Genomic DNA, 21,312 nt, shown 5'->3' with positions numbered 1-21,312 from the left:
AGTTTCTGGAGCCTAAAATGGCCAGAGACAATGGTGCAAAAGAATACGGTGTGGATAAAATGAAAACTCCGCGAAAAAACGATCGCCATGAGGAGTCAATCGTCACATCGCCCGTCGTCGATTCGCCAAAGCCCAAGAAGAGAAAAAGAGAAAGCAAGCCTGAACAGTCGGATACCAGATACAGCGTCGTTGAAGAACAAAATGCAGTGGTCACACCGGTCAAAGAATCCAAAAAGCTTCAATCGGAAGATCAGACTCCGACGAAGGGTTCTGTTTCGAGGGATCGGAAAGAAAAAACGAACCGAAACAACGCCTCAGAATTGTCTCCTCGGCCCGATGAGACGGCTTCGGATATGAGAATTGATGACAATACGCCGAAGAAGATCAAGAAACGCAAAAATGAACTTGTGGATAAAGATCAATCCGAAGCCAACGATGTGCCTGACAAAATCCACAAACGCAAGCATGAGCAATCCTCTACAACGCCTCAAGATGAGGACGAGAAACATAACTCAAAGCACGCAAAGTTATTGAAGAAGTTTGAGAAATCAATCAAGGCTAAAAACCTCATCAGCGAGGATGCGGGAGAAGAAGCTCCGGCCGAGACGGGCACGGCTGTTATTGCCCAAGGCCTGGAGCCTCTTCCACAACCGGAACCTGTTGGAGAAACGGGCGAAAAGCCTACATACTCGACAATGCCCGACTGGATTACGAATCCAGTCACGAAATCTCCATATGACAGAGAGGACGGACAACCCGTCAAGTTCGATAGTATTAGTCTCGATAGAGGGGTGGTTTCCAAACTTGAGAAACATGGATACAGTGAGGCTACGCCGGTGCAAGCTACACTCATTCCACTTTTGCTTGACGAAAAATATCGCCATCAAGGCGATTTATGTGTTTCGGCCTCTACCGGATCTGGAAAGACGTTGTCATACGTACTCCCAATCAACCAATCACTTCAGAGGGAGCCTCTTCCGAGATTCCGTGCTCTCATTGTTGTACCTACTCGAGAATTGGTAAAGCAGGCTAGAGAATCATTCGAAGCTTGTGGAAGCAATTTACGAATTGGTACTGCCATCGGAAATGTCGCTTTAAAGGACGAACAACAGAAGATAATCAGATGGGAGTCTGTCTACAGCCCTGAAAAATACGACCAGGATCAGCATAAGACTTTGTCGGAAGACGATTGGTCGGAATTCGATCTTTTCAAATATAGAAGTGAGGTAGAGCGCACAAAAGACCAGTTACCTCAATGCGTCCAAGTGGCTCGACCCAATATAGACGTTCTTATTTCTACGCCTGGTCGATTGGTGGATCATATTCGCCAAACGGAAGGGTTCAGTCTTCGTCAGCTTCAGTGGCTCATAGTAGATGAAGCGGATCGGCTGCTCAACGAGAGTTTCCAGGAATGGGTCTCCGTTCTCATGAGTGCGTTGGACAAAGAAAAGACTGCTAATGCAGGGGACTCTGTCCTGGCCGAGATAGGACGGCCTATCCGGTCACCTTATCCGAGAAAAGTGATTCTAAGTGCAACGCTTACCAACGACATCACAAAACTCAACTCGCTGCGCTTGGACAATCCAAAATTAGTCGCAATCGGCTCAAGGAATGTGAACCCCGATGAAGAAGGCGCAAATCATGAAACCGAGCAATTCGTCTTGCCGTCCACCCTGACAGAACATTACATTCCCGTCGGTAATGGTTCTGAGAAACCGATTCACCTGATGAAGTTGATACTCAGAATTAACAAATCAAAGTGGAGAAGTATCGCAACCCCTGCCTATGCTTCGCTTGTTGGTAGCAAGAAAACCAGAAATACTGCTTGGGAGGATGATACCAGTTCGGATGATGCTACAAGTTCCTCAAGCAGCGATTCGAGCAGTTCTGACGAGTCTTCAGACTCTGGTTCTGAGGCGGATTCGGATTCTGAATCCGACTCTGGCTCCGATTCTTCTTCTGGTTCTTCTTCTGGTTCATCTTCCGGATCTAGCTCTGATAACGATTCTGATTTATCTTCTGACTTATCTTCTGACTTATCTTCTGACTTATCTTCTGACTTATCTTCTGATTCATCTTCCGATTCGTCTTCTGATTCGTCTTCTGACTCCAGCCCTGATGACGATTCTGACAATACCTCCGACTCAGAATCCGAGACTTCTTCCATCGACAGCGAATCTTCAGAAGTCGTCCCAGTAAAACCCGACACTGGCACTACTACCTCAATGCTCATCTTCACCAAATCCACTGAATCCGCAGCCCGCTTATCCCACCTTCTCGGCCTCATGAATCCAGCATTAAAAGACAAAATCGGCACAATAATCAGATCAAACGACTCCTTTTCCTCTCGTAAAACCCTCAAAGACTACCGTGACGGAAAAATAAGCATCATAGTGGCCACTGACCGTGCCTCGCGCGGTATTGACCTTGTCGGCCTGGGCGCAGTGATCAACTACGACATGCCCGCCAGTTTGACCACATACGTCCACCGTGTGGGACGAACTGCGCGAGCCGGGAAATCAGGTCAGGCATGGACTCTCGTTGTGCATCGCGAGGGACTGTGGTTCCATAAAGTGATTGTCAAGAGCGAACATGTTGTTCGATCAGGCAATGGAGTCAAGCCTACGAGGAAGGAGAAGAATACCAAGGCTATGGTTAAGGAATATACGGCTGCTCTTGAGGGGTTGGAGAAGGCCGTTAAGGGGTGATTGATTGCCACCACTGTTGACAGACGTCGTTGACTTGTCGTGTAATGTACATAGGAGTTTTTTTCTTAGCATGAACGGGGAGTTTGGAAGGTCATTCTGTACATCATTATTTTTGTCTGATTTTGGCAACAGGTATCATTCTGCCTTTCAGGGCTTCGATCCAAAATGGTCATACATATTCACCGATAGAGAAAAAGAAATAGACTTGAAATCCAGGATTCAACCTAACCTGAAACAAAAAGAAATCAAAAACGTCTCATACGTATGACTAGCAAATCCGCAACCAAATGAATTTTATCGTTCGTTTCCGAGCGAAGCTTTCATGACTTTTGTCTTCCCATATGGTCGTCGAGAGCCATCCGACTATCAACCCCGCCAGAGCATGATTCGCCTGTAGCGCTATTAGTAGACGCATCCGCCTATGCATCCAGGGTTCCTGCAGGAAAACATGGCAATTCACTGCTCCATAGCTGCATACAAGCTATCAACATCCTTTCTATACAATTCAAGTGTCTGATTCCGAGCTACTGAACCCTTGGCTACTCGCACGAAAGGCCGAGATGGTTCTGTCACAAGAACTAGGGATCTGTTCAAACGGACCGAACTATGTGTATAGTGGAGGTTTATCTCATTCACACGTGGCCACACATCATCTATAGTAGTTGTATAATCGGCTAGCTCAAGTAACAGGAAAGGCCATTTTCGTTGATGCCCACCAACAAGTGCGGTGCGTATCAGGGGATGTGCCGATGCGATCTTGTCCTCTAGATGAGCGGCGTACATCTTGATTTCTCCACTGAGCACGATGAGGTCGTCGCTACGTCCTTGGTAAAGCCAGTGATTCTTTTTGGCGGGATCTGGGTGAGGCTTCCAGAGGTCTTTGGTGGGCCATACGGTAGCTTGCGGTCGAGAGCGAAAGATGTTAGTCAGTGCGTCTGTTTCCACAGTGCGATGAACGACCAGTTCGTATAGCTCCTCCTCTTGTACTACGCCATCATCTATCTTTGATTCAACGTGATTGGCGCTTGCCAGCCCAACAGGTTTGAACTCTATACCATTGACGGGATAGAAATGTATATAATTCCAGTCATTCTTCACATCGAACACCTGAGCTATGGGCCATCCAAAGCTCTCCGTACTCCCGAGCATGTTTCGCACTGTGCCAAACTCAGAAGCAAGCCATTGACCGGTCTTTGTTTCAAGAGGCGAACCGGCATAACATATGAGCTTCAACTTGCTCAACTGTTGTCGTTTGTCTTCGTCTCGAACGAGATCCTGTAGCAAGGACGGATGGTACATCCCAGCATCAAAGCGTGCATATTGATGTATTTCATCCGCCAACGCGGCGTCGAACGGTCTATCGGGGGGTCCCATCACTCCCACTGCATTGATATAGATGGGGCAGACGAGAAAGCCAGCGTAGCCCAGTAACTGCAAGACGATTAGATTTGACTTTGAGTATGCATCTACCACTATTGTGTGGTTGGCTAAATACGGTTGAACAAAAGAAATCACTTACATGAAATGGAGGCACGGTGGTTAGAAGTCGGCAACCTTGCCATTCTCGTAGCAAGGGTAGTCGACCTTCGACTGACGGTAAGAGACTTTGAGTAGCTGGGTTTGCAAGCATGCGTTGTGTGTAATATATAACTTTGGGCATGCCAGTCGAGCCGCTCGTGTGGACGATAAGGCAAGGGTCGTTACATGCTTCGTCCCATGTTTTGTTATAAGGATAATGGCTGCTCGAATCGTCATCAGCTGCTTCCTTTCCTAAAGGGAGCAAGTCAGCCACTTCGGGAGCGATTGTGGTTGAGATGCTGTAAGTTGATGACTCTGATTGATGAAGGTTTGTGGTGATTCCCTCAGCCAGTGAACGCGTGGTGGGAATGCAGATGATGTTATGGCAGTCAGTTTCCTTGATGAGATGAACATGCGCGTCCATTGAGGCGAAAAGTGACGGCGACAGCATCTGTATATCATGATATATGAGCAGGAGCTTCAGTAAAAGAAATTGGGTTTCATATAGGCCAAAGCCGGAATTGAAGCCCCTTGAGTTCCAAGGTTATCACATACTTTTTTACCAACTTTTATTGCTGCCACAGCAAATATAGAATACCTCAAATCGCGTGTGCCATAAAAGGCAAATGTTGGAAAGCTTGATTTTAAAGCCTCTTCCTGCTGTTGGTCTTCCAAGTTAGACTTGATTTCATCGTATGTTCTTAACGTTTCTTCAAGCCAATACGCAGCTTTGTCGACGGCTTTGCGAAGTTCAAAGTAGGTTATATCTCGAAATCCTTGACTAAGGTCGTTGTTGTCCACTGGAATTGATGCAAAGGCCTTTTGAGGATTATGGCTGGCATTGTAGTCGATTATGGTTGGGATGAGTTGATGTTTCTCTCCTTGGTTGATAAAGTTCAAGATGTCATTTTCTGAGAGTGGCGATGGTCTGATTGTGAGGTCATCATCAGCCAGCGATGTCGACTGGGGAGCCCCATATCCATTGCGCTCTCCCGTTATTTGGTCTGTTCCTTTGACGTTTTTCTTAAAGGGCGAGAGTTTATATACAAACTTTGGAATTAATGACGGCATACTGGACGATTTGGGTAGTTGGAGTGAAATGTATCTGGTAGGAGGTTTCCGGGTCTAGGATGCTCTTAATGAATCCCATGGGAATTTCAGGGGCTTTTCTGCGTCTTTTCTCGCGACAAAACTCAGACTAAAAATTGGACGTCTATGTAATATGTATCGAGGTAGATTTTTAAATCCTGTCTGGAAGGAAATCGACAAGCTACATGGGTGGGAAAATCTCCGCATGGCGATGAAACATGACATGGCTGCTATATTGCCCTAATGTTAGAAATATCCAATCGGTCAACCCTGGCGCGATATGGGCGGGTAACACCAAATATTAAACAGGTAGCCCCATTGATCACATGTCTCTTACTACGTAAACTAACACCTCAGCTCTTTAGACGATCGATAAAGACGGCAATCTGAGCATAGCGAGTGTTGGTTGTAATTATTGGCTTGAATGCTCCGATGCCTGTCATTGGGAATTAGATACGGTATACCTACGGTAGGTACCGGTATAACTAACTATACACTCCCTGTCGTTCGGCTGAATCGGCTCAAGCTGATAACCATGTCTGAGACCATAACATAACTTAGTTAACTTAATTGCTGTGTAATCACTTTCAATTGGAATTCTTGCTCTATATTCCCCACTGTCAGGGACTATCGGCTTAGGGCTCGTCCGGGAATAAGAAAAAAAAAGTTGCCGCTGAATTAAGCAGCCAGCCTTTATTTCCGGGATGTCGCTCTCAGGCTCCTCCACAATCAATTCATGAATCGCTTTACCTACCAACATCAAACTTTATATGCGACCGACCCTATTCCTCCGGTCAAGCCGGGATTAACATTGTTTGTGGCGGAACGAGACCCAGTTTTGACCCATGTGCTTTGACAATCTCTCACTTATATAGTTAGCATCTCGTTATGCCAACAACTGTCATTCGCTCCTAATGCGATTGCCAACGGTGTACATATGCAATCAAGCAAATAGGGCTTATATTTATTTTCATAGCTGCAGACTTTGACTAAAAACTGAGGCTACGCAAAACCACTTTCGAGGAAGCGAGGCGAGCATCATCCTTCCTAGTCACCTGGTCAGGAATTGAAAATCTAACTTATAACTGCTGCTTCTTATTAATTTGATATGGGAGTGATTATTAATGCACCTATTTATCGTTCTAGTTAACCAAGTTAGTTAGTTAGTTACAACTCCGTGGTGTTTACGTATGCACCATAGTGCTTTTTAGTAAGTTAGCGAGGATCTGTGAGAAATGAGAGAACGCGTGATCGGAACTATTAACTACCGGAAATAACTCAAACTAGTTGAACCCTGTTTCTCTGTAACACAGATACCCAAGGACTTCAGAGCCATATCAACCCCTTCGATAATCGTTGTTCCCAACCCCCGAGTCCACCAATGACTCTCTACCGTCTTCAGCATAAGCCCGTATTCTCTAAGTATTCGAAGAGCAAGAACGTCTCTTTTTTTAATGAGCTCCATAAATGGACGCTTTGTTCCGATAAGCCACATAAACACAAATGATGGATGTTGTGTATGCAGCCGTAGGGCTACAGCAGTCATCTCAAGCACCTCGATTGCAAGTCGATAGAGTAGCTTATTATCCACAGTAGCAGTTTCGGGGAGTGAGTCAATTGACCTGATTAGGTCTTGTGCAGAAGCAGATATATTCTGCCTTCGAACGCTTGGTGGAACATCTTCATGTTTCCACGGTAGAAGGTGGTCGAAGAATGGGCGTAGAGGACCAGACATGACTCTTGCTTTTGCCTCGCGAGTATGATCGTCGTCGTAGTCGTCGCATATTGGTTGTTCGGTAATTGAAGGAGACAGGCGCGGAATTCCAGCACTAGCACCTAAAATGATTGCCACTACGCCTTTGGACAGTTCACTGAGTTCAACAATCTCATCTAAAATCCAATCAGGCGTCGTGTTCTGTCCGCGAGGAAAAGTAAGATTGAACAAGAATATCAACCAAGATGCACTGAATAGGGCTGGGACTTCCTCTAGACCTTTAGTCTGCATTGCCGTCGTAGAGCCCAATACCGGGCGAAGCAATGATAAAGCCGCATTCTGATGGTGGATACTGTCCTCCAAGCATGTTCTTCTCTCTGTCAATGTGAGTGTAGAATCACCGCTAGTTAAACAGAATTGCAGTTCGGAAATAGCGATTTGGAGATGTGTGAGATAATAGGGCTGTTTTGACAATTCACTTGAGTCTGTCCAGGCTCGGGCCCAATTTCGCTGAGTCTCCGGTCTTGAAGAGAGTGTTGGACAGATATGAGAAAAATATCTTTCTAGAAAGTAGAGGTCTGTGTTGGTTGGTCTAAGAGGAGAAAAGGAATCATTTCCTGTGAGATGGCCCTGGTCATTGATGGCGTCTTGTTGCAATCTGAATATCTCGCTCGGACCAATCCTGCATCCAATAGTAAGACAAATACTTAGTCCAATAGTCAAATTTGTGTCCGAAAGTGACGGATCTGAATATAATGTGCACACTTCATTCCTCCTGGCACAATTACCACACGTGGGTCTGATGAGATTACACTTGATCGACCGGTTAGTCCTCGCCTTGTACTGCATCATGGAAGCGTGACACTACCAGGAACCTACCTTTACTCTTCTCCTTTTGCAGTGGATACATCCATGTCTATTTTTGCTATGGAACCTTTTTGATGGCATTGTTCGCGAGGGAAATCCGTGCATACACGAACTGTCCGAACGGGGATAGTCGCAAAGCGATCGATATCATACCCAGGGGGGTAAGGACCCTACATGACCAGCTTGAATATGAAAGATATTGATGGCCATACCCAGAGACAGAAGAATATCCCGACGAAAACTAGGCGCCGATGTTTCTCTCGTTGTGGCCCTCGTACTAAGACCGAGAGGGGAAGGTGTGCGAGGTAAGTCATTTCCACCAATCAAGTCAATCCTCGCATTCGATGAATCTACGTCTACTGATGTTGAATTGTTGCCGATGTAAGGTCCTTAATATCGGTTTCGAACTGTGCCTAAGTTTTCAAAACTGCTACATACGAACTATTTCAGATTTTGTCCAAAATATGCAGCAGGATGTGCTTGGATTAGGGTTCTGGGGCACCATTCCCACAATTACAACGTCCCTTTTCGGGGGACTACGAACGTAGCCTTCTCATGGGCATTTGAGGAATCCAACATATTTAATTTATGAGGCTTGCTAACATATCGCAGTGAAATTGTTAATACTTTTTTTTTATTGATACATCCACCGGGTATTTTTATCACAAATCAAAGTCGAGCACCGCCAGTCTGGCTTAACTTCGTCCTATTCATTGCATTTGCCAACTTTCGACTTGTCCAGTCCGTGATAGCCATGTTCGTGACCATTGGGTTCACGCCACTTGCACTAGGGAACACAGATGCATCTGCGACGTAGAGTCCCTCGGTATCCCAGACTTGACCATCGGGGTCAACGACTCCCTTTCTGGGAGAATCGGACATTCGGCATGTGCCCATTTGGTGAGCGCTAGCTGCTGTGCCGGATTCCGCTACCAAAGGTGCCTTTTTGCGGAATTCACGAATCCAGGCCTGGAATTCTGGGTCGTTGATGCCGCCGTCGGTAGTGTTGATATCGTCTGCCTCTGCTGTTTCGGTCTTTTTCGATCGTATGAAAGGTCGCATGTCACGATACGAGGTATGAAACTCTTTAGCTCCGCTAACATATGCTATCTTTGCAGCGGCGATGAGTCCTTCGAGGATATGTTTGCGGTCGAATGCTGATGTAGTATAATCAACCCGCGGTCCGCCGCTTATGGGGTCTGGATACACGCGGCCTGTGTCTTTGTCTCTAGTCAAAGCGATAAACCCGGCCATGCGGCCCAGGTTGGCCGCAAACTTCTTGTACTGTAGGCCGCTGAACCACGGAAATGCGGCCAAGAACATGCCAGGTACCATTGCTACGTTCTCAATCTTAACACCATGGCCATGACCATCCAGGTTCTCAAAGTCGGTGACCAATGTTGTCAAACAGTCACCTTCCCATGGTTGAGTCTGTTCTTCAAACACCGCGGCACCCAGCATGACTGTCGAAGTTAGTATCAAAGTCAAAATGGTCGAACAATATTGAAATAAACATACCAGGATGTAGGTGAAGGTTCCGTCCCAAGTGGCTGTTCTTGATACCGCTGCGCATCAACAACAGTGGGCTATTCAAGGTGCCACATGATACAATGACCTTTTTGGCTTTGATTTGAACCTTCCTACGTGTAACGTCCTTGCTTGACGTTCCCAAATGGGTATCTCGAGATGTCCATTCACCCTCGACTCCAGCGGCTACTTTTTTACCCTCGACATTGTCGAATAGAACTTTGTCGGCTGTGAATCCTTCAATGAATAATGCACCAGCCTTTGCAGCATCGACGAGCCATGATGCAACGGGGCCTTGCTTGCCTACAGTGTGACAACCGAGGGTACAGTGTCCACAATAATGAGGCGCATTACCCGAATTTGTAGGAATGATCTGTGCGTTGTATCCTAATTTCCGTGATCCTTCAAGGGTGACTTTATTCTGGAAACTCTGTTCATATTCGGTGTGTACGCCCATTCGATGGCATACCCGGTCTAGCGAGTTCTGGAATTCGGGCGATGTGAAAAATGGGAGGCCAGTGTCCGCCCATTCCTGGCGCACGTAGTTTTGTGTTTGAAGCGAAGCTCCCCAGTTGACAGTGCCGCCGCCACCCCAGGTTGCTCCGGCTAGTACGCCCATGCAACCGTCGTTGGTGATGAGGTTACATCCTTGCTCAAACATATGAGCGAACGCACTGCCCTGGGTCATGGGAAAGTAGGAAGATGGATAATGATAGGCTTTTTCGACAACAACCACACGATGGCCGGCCGCGGCCAGGTTCTTTGCTGCGACAGCACCACCGCAGCCACTACCGACAATCACAACATCGGTTTCAATAGTTTCGACTCCATCGCCAGGAGGGAATTGAAGAAATTGGAAATCAAAGGTGTCTGCTGGCTTGCCGTAGACTGGCACGCGAGGGAAACCGATAATTTCATTAGAGGTTGGACTATTGATAAGCCATTGACGTTTTGCCAAGAGCATCACAGATCTGCCGACCTGACGTAGTTGTGGTAGTCTAGAGGACAGCCAGTTGTTCAGGACCTTTTCTCGCGCATCAAAGGACTGGTTCTGAATGGGTGTCGATGACCCGGTCAAGAGCAGGGATCCAGCGCGGGTGCTATCAAATAATTAATTTTTAGTGCGACCATTTGATAGAAAAACCCTTGGAAGACTCACTTTAGTGCAGTCAGAATCAAAGACAGGCCTTTTTTTGAGTCCTGGGGCACATATAACGAAAAAAGTCGGCGGACAGCTTCTTTGAACAGCGGATTGGAAGATACATTCTCTTCTAGAAATTGGCGGGCTTTTTGAGCCGCATCTGAAGTCTTGAGTGTTTCGGTGATAGATTTAAATGCAGAGTCGTATTCTTCAGAAGTTATTTCCTTTTGGTATGGTTTTTCAGGTCTTTTCTCCGTGGTTAGAGCAGGAATAACCACATCGCACAGCGAAAGCAAAGAGTCCCATTGGAGATCGGTAAAGACGGGGTCTTCATGAGTAGGGAAGAGGGGAGCATCGAGCGGCGTGTAGCCCGCAGTAGCCATGTTGTATTAATAGTCTTGTCGTATAGAGGTTACCTAATTTGGTAGATGAGACAGGATGCAAGACGTGAGAGCAATTGATGGCTAGAGAATAAATTGACAGAACTTGGGGCTGGGGTGTCCTTGTTTATGTATGAGGCCTTCCTCGGGACGTCGTGTTGGAATTCACACTTCTTATTCTTAGGGTGCGATCAGGTGATTCAATCGCCATTCGCGGGGATGGGTCGATCAACTGAAATGCTTCAAAAGATCTCTGGTTCCCCTGTGTCTTGCACATGTGAGAGTTCACGGTGGTGGAGATAGCCGACCCCGGATGAGGGGGAAGACCCAACCAGAGCTTGCGGTCTTATTATTATTCAGGGATTCTCCAGCGCTAGCTCGGACCAGTTACCGGTAGCCCCTAACTAGCCGGCCAATAGTATGGAGTACTACTAGTTAGGTAGTAGTTATATGATGTTTGTTTGGCAGTGAATTCATAATTATTCCTGTCGACAAGAGTTGAGATGCGCAAAACTACAACCACTCCGATTTCCTGGGTTGATACAAATTATCGCCATGGTACCAAACTTATACCGGTACCGACTGGTAGGTACTACAAAATCATCCCAAAATATCGGTTCGTTCAAACAAAGATGGTTAACTATTTAAAGCTTTCATCACTCCAGCATATCCGCCGCATTTGTGGATATCTCGAGTCAGAACAAACACACAAAGGATGGCAAACCAGCACAGGATGATAAACGTAGCAACAACCACGCAATTGATTGTGCGCCGTTTCGACCATGAACAACGGTCCTGGAACACACTTAAAGTGGCAGAGTCGCCATCATGTCCTTGCAGCTGGGACAGATTCGATACGTATCAACAATAAACCCAACTAGAGACGCCAACATGTTGTTCAAGTCCGTTCTTTCCTGGCTGGCAGCTAGCTTTATGCTGAATGTATACGTGAGCCATCGTCATCATCTTCCCCGCCTAGCAGGTTAGAGTCACTCATGCGTTAGACTAGGCCGCCGTCGTCAAAGACCCTCATTCTTCACCAAGCCAAATCGCCGACTACATGGACCTGGCCGCCCTCACCAAAATACCCACCGACATCCACCCTCTATATAATACAACCGTGGTTACTGCCCTAAACAGCACCCTGACAAAACGCTACAACTTCCACGACGCCCCTTTCATATGCCACAGCACGGACTTTGGCTACGCCGAGGTCAAACACGTCGTCAAGGGCATCGAACACCTCACCACCAACATCCAAGGCCAACCATCCAATTTACCCCTGAGTTGTGGACGGGTTAGTTGTTCGAATAACGCCGCTATTTGGTGGTGTAACCTCGTACGTCTTCCCTTCCTTCCTCTTTCTGCGTCAACAAAGAAGAGATTTTGGTAGGCTGACAAGTATAGACAGAGTAATCAACCATTGACGCTAGACTCGTTCGTCGACATTGCCTCCGGAGCGTCGTATATTCAATGGAAATGCTCGATATGGGATGATGGACGTAGTAAGGAGATGGTTGCTGGGGAGGCGAATTCGGGGTCGGATTGGAGTGTGGTTGTGAGGAAGAATAGTTGCTAGCTAGATAAATAGCCATCTTATGCACTTCAAGTGTCGAAGGGCGTGCGGTAGGGTACCTGACTAGGTATCCGAAACTATGGACCTCAAAAAAAAAAAACTTCACTTCTTACAATCATTGATCCTCATCTTCCGCCTCATCATAACCAAATAAAAATAAATAAGTAAACAAAAGAAGAAGAAAAAAACGAAAATGGCGGCCCAAGACACGACCAAAAAACAATACACATTCAGCACATCCCTGTACCCCCCTCCAATCCTCTCCAACCCCAAACCAACACTTCTATACCCAACACCCCTCAACCCGCATCCATCAACAAACAACCCCGTCTTCACAGCCTCAATGCACATCCGACACTCAGTCTTTGTCGAAGAACAACTCTGCCGCGCGGAGGAGGAGATTGATGCCGACGATGAGAGGAGTTGGGGGTGGGTTGTTTACGCCTCTGAGCAGCAGCAGCAGCAGCAGCAGCACCGCAAACATCAAACCCAAGACGAAGACGGGGCAGGAGATGAAGGGCCAAAGCAGGCAGTGGCTACGATTAGACTCGTTCCCGCGCCCCATATCGCTCACACGCATCTCTGCAATGCATCAGAGTCAACGGCGGCTGGGGATGCGAACGGAAAGCAGTTTGATTATGATTATGATTATGATCATGAGCCATACGTGAAAATCACGCGTGTCGCGGTTCTGGCTCCTTTCCGTGGATACGGACTATCGCGGTTACTCATGAGGACGGTCGAGGAGTGGGCGGCGCGAAACAAGCGGGTTATTGATGAGATGTATGCCAGATTCGCTTCGCAACAAGGAGCAGAGATTGTAGGAAAGGGGCCGGGAAAAGAATGGAATGGGTTAATAGGGCTGCATGCGCAGACCCAGGTTGAGCGGATGTATGCTGCGTTGGGATATGAGACGGATGAGTCGATGGGCAGGTGGGATGAGGAAGGGATTGACCATGTAGGCATGTTTAAGAGAGTGGATATTACATCATAATAGAACGTAAAAGTATTATTGTCTATTAATCATGAACATCCTGATGTAGCTAGCTCTACGCTAACAGCAAGCAAATAACAGTAACAATGTACCAGCTCTCTTCGACCACATCAGAGTCTAGAAGGCGAGCAAATATGTACAGCAAACACCATCCGTGTGTAAATAACGCCAGAAACAAGAAAAAAACTCCGAAAAATGACTCTGACGAATTCTAAATGTAACAGCCAACGCCAGCAAATTGCAAAAAATGAGTAGCGCTCATCGCGACGGAATGCGCTCAATAGATTTAAACAAATGGGGAATCATGGATATCAATAATCGATCAAGTTGCCTCCCCAGAAATAAGAAAGGTCGAAAGAAAGGTCAAAGTCGTTAGAAAGTGCTCCAATTCCAGTCGCGGGGAACACTGCTGGCAACTGTGAATTCTGTCTGGCGATGAGGAACCTCCGCAGAGTCGTCGACTTGTTCCTCATGCTGGGTTTGGGCATGAATATGGCGGGCATCTAGCTTCTGCTGGATGCGAGTCATGTCGGCAGCCCGACAATCCTCCCATCGCTGATAAGCCTTGTAGCATTGATCACAAGCCCGCGAAGCGGATCCTTCTGGATGGAAGCGCGCATTCTGGTCGAGAGGAACCACGTAGGGAGTATGGCTGGAGCAAAAGACGTGGCCGCAGTGACGGCAGTGGTGGCGACGAGTGAAGATGCCGAATGAAGAGCGACACGTGGGTGAATCGCAGGTTTGAGAAGCAGAGTCGGCCTGTCAGAACCATTAGTCTCAACGCGACAAATTATGAGGTATATGATTTGCGATGATTGAGCTCAATGATCTTGAAGTAAGGGATGATTATGAGGGATTTCTCATGCAGCGGTTTCAATGGTCAACATGTCATCAAGCACGTAATAGGCGAGTAAAATGGCTCACACTGTGACCCCACTAGACATATATAAACGTGCTTGTGGAAGAGTTTCTGTCTTACATCCTTTTTCAAAGAGAACAAAAAAAAGCAATGGTGCAAGCAAAAATAGCAAAGACAAAACTAACCTTCCAGTGGTCGCGTGTCGGTACTCCAGTCACCTCACCCAGTCGCTCGCCCTTCTTCCACGCATCCTCGGCTACCTTGCTCACGGTATTATTCCTCGAGTGAAATTTCGTTTTGTACTCGACCGGAGCTAGGTCTTCATTCAACGAGTCGAGAGAACCGTGAACACTGCGAGGAGGGGTGATAGGTGAAGGGTCTCTCGCGGTAGGCGTTGTGGAAGTTTGATGTCTGCTCGGTCGCTCGGTCGGACGGAGCACAGCGGGAACATACAACGGCGCCTTGGGAGGGCGGATCTGACGAGACTGGGGAGGTAGAAGGACAGTCGCTGAAGCTAGGTGTGGTGAGGTGGGCGAGTTGTTAGCCGGAGTGTTGGTGTTGGAGTTTGTCGGGGAGGGGTGGCCGTAAATGGAGATTTGACCAGGGTTGGCGAGTGTTTGCGCGGGGAAGGGAGCGTGGGTGGCCATACTGTAACTCGATTGTATTCAGTATTCCAGTATGTGTGTGGGTAGTTGCTGTACAGAAACTCGATATTAATGAAAGAGAGGGGAGAGTTAGTCGAGGGGGGTGTGAGTCGAGAGAGTGAGTGAGTGAGTGTGAGTAGAGAGAGTGAGAGTAGAGGGAAGAGGGCGTCGGGGTACTATTAGTTTTGTCCCTAAGGAAGAAGGAAGGCAGGAAGGAAGGAAGGAAGGAAGCGGTGATGAATTATGGCGGCGGGGGAACGAACGAATGGAAAGGGGCGAATAAGCCGCCGTTTCGGGAAGCCTCGCCGTTGCCAACCAGATTCTCCGTCTACTTTAGCATTACTCTACTACGATAGTGGCAACTTGCCAGTGCTTTACTTTGGTTTCTTATTTGTCAAACTCGCATCCTTTGGACGTACTGTAGTAGTCTATTGAGTCAAAACTCAACTGATCATCGGCGTTGGCGGGGAGAGTCTCGAACCAGATCCTCTGGATCCGAGGCATCTGTGATCATGATTAGTGGCGAGGAATAGGATGGTGTCTGCGTATCTACTACATACATACATACATACTCTGTAGTAGTACATACTGTATGTAGTATACACTGAACACTACACAGTAAACGCATTGGAACGAGCAAGCAAGGCGAGATTGCTTGTCGTCGTAGGATGCATGCATACTGGGTACGTAGTAGATATGTATGCACTATGCCGCGATCCACATTGGATTTACATTCTACAACAAGTAGTCTACGATAGTGCAAAGAATCTAGCCAAGCCATAGCCAAGTCATTCAAATTCGGGGACGAGCCACCCAAGTCTATTTCAGTCTCAGACTCAGTTATCTGGGCGCAGAGCAGCGAGTGTAACACATCATTACTTTCACTTTTGGTAGGGCAACCGGACATCAATGACCAGAGAGCGAGGCGATCAAAGCGTGTTGGCGCTACATTTGAATATCTGTGGCGGAGATATGCTAGAGTATAGATTAGTTAATAACGACCAGGATTCATGGGTAGGGCTCCGGCTGGGTAGGGATGCCAAGGTCTTGTCTGGTCTGGTGCGACCGTGATTGCCCGGAAAGGAAGTACCTCGGCGTGTGATCGATGGACAAGACAAAAGGCATTTCAGGACAAAACATTGCATAAAATATCCATCGGTAGCTAGCAGCTACCTATCGAGAACTGAGTATTGACAATAGCCTACTGAATAACTAGTCCATATCATATATGAGTAGTCACTACGAGCCAAAGAGATCAATACTATGGAGTAACTATCTCAGATAATCCAGATGCCATCGACAAACATCATAGGCGTGAAGATCCTCATTGACCACGAGCACCGAGCGAACCAATCAGTCGGCCGACAAGCAGACGACGGCACGTTAACCGTTAACGTAAATGGATCTATGCCCGACCGTCGATCCGGGCCAGTCAGAGCACGCAGATTACAGAGTAGGCTCCGTCGAGGACGTCAAGACTTTTCTGTTGGCAAGATAGTAAGTACTAAACTCTGTACTATGAGTAGAGTTCTGAGTTTGATATGATATGATATGATAGGAAATTAAGAATCATGCAATACGGAGTCGTTAACTAGTTAATTACGATATAATATGATTGTTATGATACATCCAGACCCAGAGTGAGCGGTCACAACGTACTCGAGCGATCCCGGCAGAACAATCCATTCACCTCCATCTGCTTATCTTGAACTGCACACCGCTTGTATGTGACTGTGTAGTACGTACTACGTATGTGGCTAACTAGCGGTTATGCTGAGATACATTCCGATCCTGCACAACTCAACGCCGGAGCATGCAATCTTCAATCTTCATGAAATTGCCTTTTTTTTTGTCTATTTCCGAGGAGATCAATTTGCCGTCTGGAAAGTCGAAACTGGTCCTTCCAGTCCGATCCGTCTCCATCTGTCTCCATCTGTCTCTCTGGAGACAGGGGCCTCACGGGAGAAATTTCTCAATCCAGGCAACAGAAGAAGGGCGTTGAGAGTGGCCCTTTCGCACGAGATGAACAAACACACGACAACCTTCCCTTCTTGAAAACCCTGTCCAAAGTATATGGGACGGCCAACCCAATAATGACAGTTCCTGTTATGCGATGAAATTCAATTTGAGTGAGACTACTGAGGAGGAAAAGTGGATGGATTCGGAAGACGACCGGAATATTCTTTTACCATTCCATGGGGAGCCTCCACTCGAGGAGAACGGGCCAACCTTATTGCCGTGCCGGCTAGTCATGTCGTTACAGTTCTGCCGGCACATTTATCCTACTAGTTAGTTAGTTACATACGTAGTCTTCCGTAACTAACCAGTATATGGAGGAGATGGATGTCCTGACACATGTTGATATCCACTCGATAGCTGTCTTGGGATAAATGATAACAAAAAAGAAAGGAAGATAGAAGATACCGATAAGTCTATTATCCGGCCTGGCCGCGCGGGCAACCAAGAAGAAAGCCATTGGCTGAGTGCGTTGAGGCCTAGCGCGAACCTTGCTGAATATCCTCTCCCGAAGAGGCTTAGTGACGCTCATTCCGCTGGAAGGTGGTTGGCCGCCTCCTGCTTTCTTATCGTCGGACTCTCATTGGCTGTTTCATATTGAGAGGCGCTGATTGGCTAGTCGATTGCAGCTGCCCTTTTGGGTTTAGCGCCCAGAGCTATGCCACGCCATATTTCTGATTGGGCAATTTGTACTTAGGGCTAATGATTAGGGCTACTATCAGTAGAATATATTCCTAGCATCATCAAAACTTTAAAGTAGAAGTATGAGTGAGAGCCATAAATACTTGACACTGGATAACAGAATGCCCTCATCGTCCTATCCCCTACCAACACCTGCACACTACTGCTACTGCTACTGCCGCTCGAGCTGTCCGGCAATCCTCCCCCCATTTCAACTCATCTCCTTGTCGTAAATCCTCACCCGATGGGTGTTACCCAGGAAACCCTTGGGCTTCCCTTCTGAGCAATGTCCCTTTTTTCCATTTCCAAAACTCAGACTCTCTGTCATGTCTGGGTAAATGGCACATCATGCTATCCAGACCAGTAAACTGTAGGTGAGCTAGCCCAGTTGTAAGATCAAATTCACAATATGGCTTTCCATCAACAAGCATGCGAATGGTTCCAATGTGTTCATATAGGGGCTGTCCGTATTTGGAGTAATAACAACTCATGAGAAGAAGATCCTCTATCCAATCCTTCAGATATTGACAGAGCCACTCCGGGCGCGTTGTATATGATGACAATATCCCTGTGATTTGGCTTGGGTTGAACCGATCCCTACCCAAATGCCGGTCCGACCAATGCTTGTATGTTACTTTCTCTGGCGGAAAGGCCAGCTCGAGTTCAGCGGACTGGAAATCGAGAACAAGTGTGTCGATCAACATCCCGCGGTCCTCGAATCCCTGCGCGTTTCGGTGGTTCTCAGATAGGCTATCTTCGTTTTTGCGTCTCTTTTCCCCGACAGGACCATAGTGGAGAAACCTCTCTAATGCCGCATAGAATGACCAGTGGAAGCCAAACCGGCCGCCATCGCCCACTTGGCCGCGGACAACGAACTGCTCAATGATGTGACCAAAAAGACGGATATTTGCGTAGAGGGTCGATATGTGGGTTGTGAGACACGGCACCGACAGCCATGTCAGAAAAAGAGTTAGGTCATCCTTGACTGAAATATCAAGGATATAGTCGACTTTCATGCCTCCAAGGATCGCCCGAGTCTCGGTTGAAATTTGGTGATTGGTGAGAAGAAGAGACAGGCAATTTGAAGAGCCAGCCATGTTCTGCTGCTTATAGTAAACCTTGGTACCTCCTCCAGCCCATGCCTTGTACCTAAGATCATTATATTCGATTCCATCGGATTGCACCGGAGTCACAGGCGGGCTGAGTGGCGTATAGAGCACATGTTCGATGATTAACTCTCGGAGCTCAAACGGGATTTCAAGAAACAGACACATGATAAGTTCTAGGTCGGTCTTTGTAGTTAGTATATACTCTTTGCCGAAATGGGTCCAATTTTTTTGCAAAGAAATTGAAGCTGTAGTTGATACCGACCGTTTTCGGGTGTCCCAAAACTTTTGTTATTGATGCCTTGAAGCAAGATTCGAGTAGAAAGAAGATATGTGCCGTACCATACGTCCTCTCATTCCTATTTATTACCTTTTGAGTCATACAACGCGTGTAGGACGACAGGCAGAATAATAATCGAGGGGATGTGGGGCTAATGTTCCTAACACTTGTGCTGTATCGTTGTTCCCAGGCTGACTATTTAATATGCACAAGGAACTATTTGTTACAAATCGGGCGCTTAGGCTGCGAATATGATTGAGGTGCCAACATTGGTTGCTAACTAATGTGCAAGTTTAGGGTTCTGTATGTGCTAGCGGCTTCGAATCTTGGGGTTGTCGTTTAGGGTCAGGGCGGAATACAACCATATAATTCTGAAGGATTTATACAAAGTATTGTAAAGAAACCTATAAGCTAGCCATTTTATCGATGACCTGCTAAGTAACAGAACGAAGTCCATTGTTTCCAAGACAGCGCCGTGGAGGGCGCCGAAACTAGGGGAGTCTCACAATGCGAATACGTCCATATTGCTATTTTCGGTTACAGATTAGGGCTTGCTCTCGGCCAAGCAAAGTCTTTTCCATGAAATCGAGGGAAAATCGAATCCCGATCATGATACATAGAATATAATCAAGAACTTTGCTTCCATCAAGTCTGTGTATTTCATCCAGGCTGTACGGCACAAATCCGCATACAAGATTGTGCTATATTGATACATATCTTGATTCTATAGCTTATCTTGTCCCTTTCCCAATCTGTAGAAACTGCACCGACAAGAAATTACAGCATCTTGTTTTCCTTGCTTCAGGGTCAGTTCATCTTCACTGCCTATCTCATGGTCTCCAGCTATAATGGCCTAGATACTAAACTACGAGAAAATCAAGGACATTCGCTCAGCATCATATCTCCATCCCGATCCGACAAGTGCAACTCCAATCTGCGCACCTTCCGAAAAAGTCGTCCAGGATGAATCACAACGAAAAGAAAAACAGATAAGGACAAAAGCGATGCATCAAAAATGCACAAGAAGACTTCACGTTTGGCAAGAGCACTATCGCTACCGCTTGTAAATTCAATCAAACGGTAAAGACTCCGCATGAAAATAAGAACACTAAGACAATGTAATGTCCAAAGCGTTGGTCTCCACGAAACCGAGGGATCTTTCAGGGTGATCACCGTTGGGCTGCCGTTGAGTCGCATATGCAAAATCGTGGTCTCGAAAATAAACCAACCTAACGCTACGAGCTGGACTATCAATCCGCCGATGACTATACGTTGACCGAGCTTGATTCCGCTGGGGTCACTGCTGGCCTGCATAGCAGAGCCTGCCATTTGACAAAGAAAGCTTGCAATATCGATCAGGACATAGATCTTTGTTACCCATCGCACACTGATGATTGTATACTGTTACGCATGGAGTGAGCGTGCAAACCGGCCGAGTGTCATGTAGACGGTGGCTGCGAGAAGAGGCGCAGATCCAAGGATAAGCATGAGTTGAAGAAGATAGGGACTGCCGTCACGTATATTGTTGTGAGACCATGCTCGACCGTAGTAGCCAAATGCTTCGCCTGATCAACTCGTCAGTCTTGTGCATGATACAAATCAACCTGCGAATTGACAACTCTTATCAATGCAGCCCAGTATGAGTGGAACGAAGAACCACGCTCGTAGAGGCAACATCAGAACAAAATGCGCAGCTGCTCCAATGCCAAAGATGACGACAAATACCCAGCCAGCTATTTTAGATGGTTTGTATGGGTAAAGATCGAAAAACGCCAGACCTCGTTCCGCCAATGTAGAGTGGTCCATAATGTATCAAGCAGAGAAGCCAAGCAAAGGAAAATAGGTGTAGATTGGAGGATGTCATTAAAATTGCAGATTGGTGTCTCGAAAATTTTTCTCAAGTATCTCCAACTATATATACCTCCCTAGTAATCATCTACGCCAAAGAAGATATCATCGATGCTCAAGTGGATATATCCCTGACAGGTTTCATTGTATGTCGAAAACTTTGGGATAAATATAGTAATAGATCTCCAGGACCATGAAATAATACTTCTGCCTGAGATATGCGATAGAAGCTCCAACCAATTGATACCCACAGAAAAGTTCATGAAGCAAGTAAAGGAACCACTTCAACGAAGAGTCATACTCATTTGCAGGTCCATGCTTCGGGTTTGTAGCATCTAGCAACTAGCTAGAGACAAGTTACTGA

The 21,312-nt window shown here is 46.8% G+C and overlaps 9 protein-coding genes across 9 annotated transcripts; 4 read left to right on the top strand and 5 right to left on the bottom strand.

The window, feature by feature from the left end:
- Window positions 1-17: 17 nt before the first annotated feature.
- EYB26_006221 (uncharacterized protein) lies at window positions 18-2,708 on the top strand (the record flags this gene model as incomplete). Its single annotated transcript, XM_054265497.1, has 1 exon — window positions 18-2,708. The coding sequence occupies one exon, from the start codon at window positions 18-20 to the stop codon at window positions 2,706-2,708; it is 2,691 nt and encodes an 896-aa protein (XP_054121472.1).
- Window positions 2,709-3,164: 456 nt separating this feature from the next.
- Window positions 3,165-5,297, bottom strand: EYB26_006220 (uncharacterized protein; the record flags this gene model as incomplete). The annotated part of the gene is made up of 3 exons (XM_054265496.1): window positions 3,165-4,139; window positions 4,228-4,677; window positions 4,782-5,297. 3 exons carry the CDS (start codon window positions 5,295-5,297, stop codon window positions 3,165-3,167), a joined length of 1,941 nt encoding a protein of 646 aa, XP_054121471.1.
- Window positions 5,298-6,579: 1,282 nt separating this feature from the next.
- EYB26_006219 (uncharacterized protein) lies at window positions 6,580-7,320 on the bottom strand (the record flags this gene model as incomplete). Its single annotated transcript, XM_054265495.1, has 1 exon — window positions 6,580-7,320. One exon carries the CDS (start codon window positions 7,318-7,320, stop codon window positions 6,580-6,582), a length of 741 nt encoding a protein of 246 aa, XP_054121470.1.
- Window positions 7,321-8,565: 1,245 nt separating this feature from the next.
- EYB26_006218 (uncharacterized protein) lies at window positions 8,566-10,947 on the bottom strand (the record flags this gene model as incomplete). The annotated part of the gene is made up of 3 exons (XM_054265494.1): window positions 8,566-9,359; window positions 9,415-10,523; window positions 10,583-10,947. 3 exons carry the CDS (start codon window positions 10,945-10,947, stop codon window positions 8,566-8,568), a joined length of 2,268 nt encoding a protein of 755 aa, XP_054121469.1.
- An 888-nt stretch (window positions 10,948-11,835) lies between these two features.
- On the top strand, window positions 11,836-12,523 carry EYB26_006217 (uncharacterized protein; the record flags this gene model as incomplete). Its single annotated transcript, XM_054265493.1, has 3 exons — window positions 11,836-11,892; window positions 11,954-12,283; window positions 12,356-12,523. 3 exons carry the CDS (start codon window positions 11,836-11,838, stop codon window positions 12,521-12,523), a joined length of 555 nt encoding a protein of 184 aa, XP_054121468.1.
- Window positions 12,524-12,713: 190 nt separating this feature from the next.
- Window positions 12,714-13,514, top strand: EYB26_006216 (uncharacterized protein; the record flags this gene model as incomplete). The annotated part of the gene is made up of 1 exon (XM_054265492.1): window positions 12,714-13,514. The coding sequence occupies one exon, from the start codon at window positions 12,714-12,716 to the stop codon at window positions 13,512-13,514; it is 801 nt and encodes a 266-aa protein (XP_054121467.1).
- Window positions 13,515-13,886: 372 nt separating this feature from the next.
- Window positions 13,887-15,020, bottom strand: EYB26_006215 (uncharacterized protein; the record flags this gene model as incomplete). Its single annotated transcript, XM_054265491.1, has 2 exons — window positions 13,887-14,273; window positions 14,559-15,020. 2 exons carry the CDS (start codon window positions 15,018-15,020, stop codon window positions 13,887-13,889), a joined length of 849 nt encoding a protein of 282 aa, XP_054121466.1.
- Window positions 15,021-16,307: 1,287 nt separating this feature from the next.
- On the top strand, window positions 16,308-16,608 carry EYB26_006214 (uncharacterized protein; the record flags this gene model as incomplete). Its single annotated transcript, XM_054265490.1, has 2 exons — window positions 16,308-16,514; window positions 16,576-16,608. The coding sequence occupies 2 exons, from the start codon at window positions 16,308-16,310 to the stop codon at window positions 16,606-16,608; spliced, it is 240 nt and encodes a 79-aa protein (XP_054121465.1).
- A 1,357-nt stretch (window positions 16,609-17,965) lies between these two features.
- EYB26_006213 (uncharacterized protein) lies at window positions 17,966-18,988 on the bottom strand (the record flags this gene model as incomplete). The annotated part of the gene is made up of 1 exon (XM_054265489.1): window positions 17,966-18,988. The coding sequence occupies one exon, from the start codon at window positions 18,986-18,988 to the stop codon at window positions 17,966-17,968; it is 1,023 nt and encodes a 340-aa protein (XP_054121464.1).
- Window positions 18,989-21,312: the final 2,324 nt, after the last annotated feature.

Source organism: Talaromyces marneffei, chromosome 4 (genome assembly GCF_009556855.1).
Source record: "Talaromyces marneffei chromosome 4, complete sequence".
In the NCBI taxonomy this organism is placed as follows: domain Eukaryota; kingdom Fungi; phylum Ascomycota; class Eurotiomycetes; order Eurotiales; family Trichocomaceae; genus Talaromyces; species Talaromyces marneffei.
This window is presented reverse-complemented; position numbering and strand designations above follow the sequence as displayed.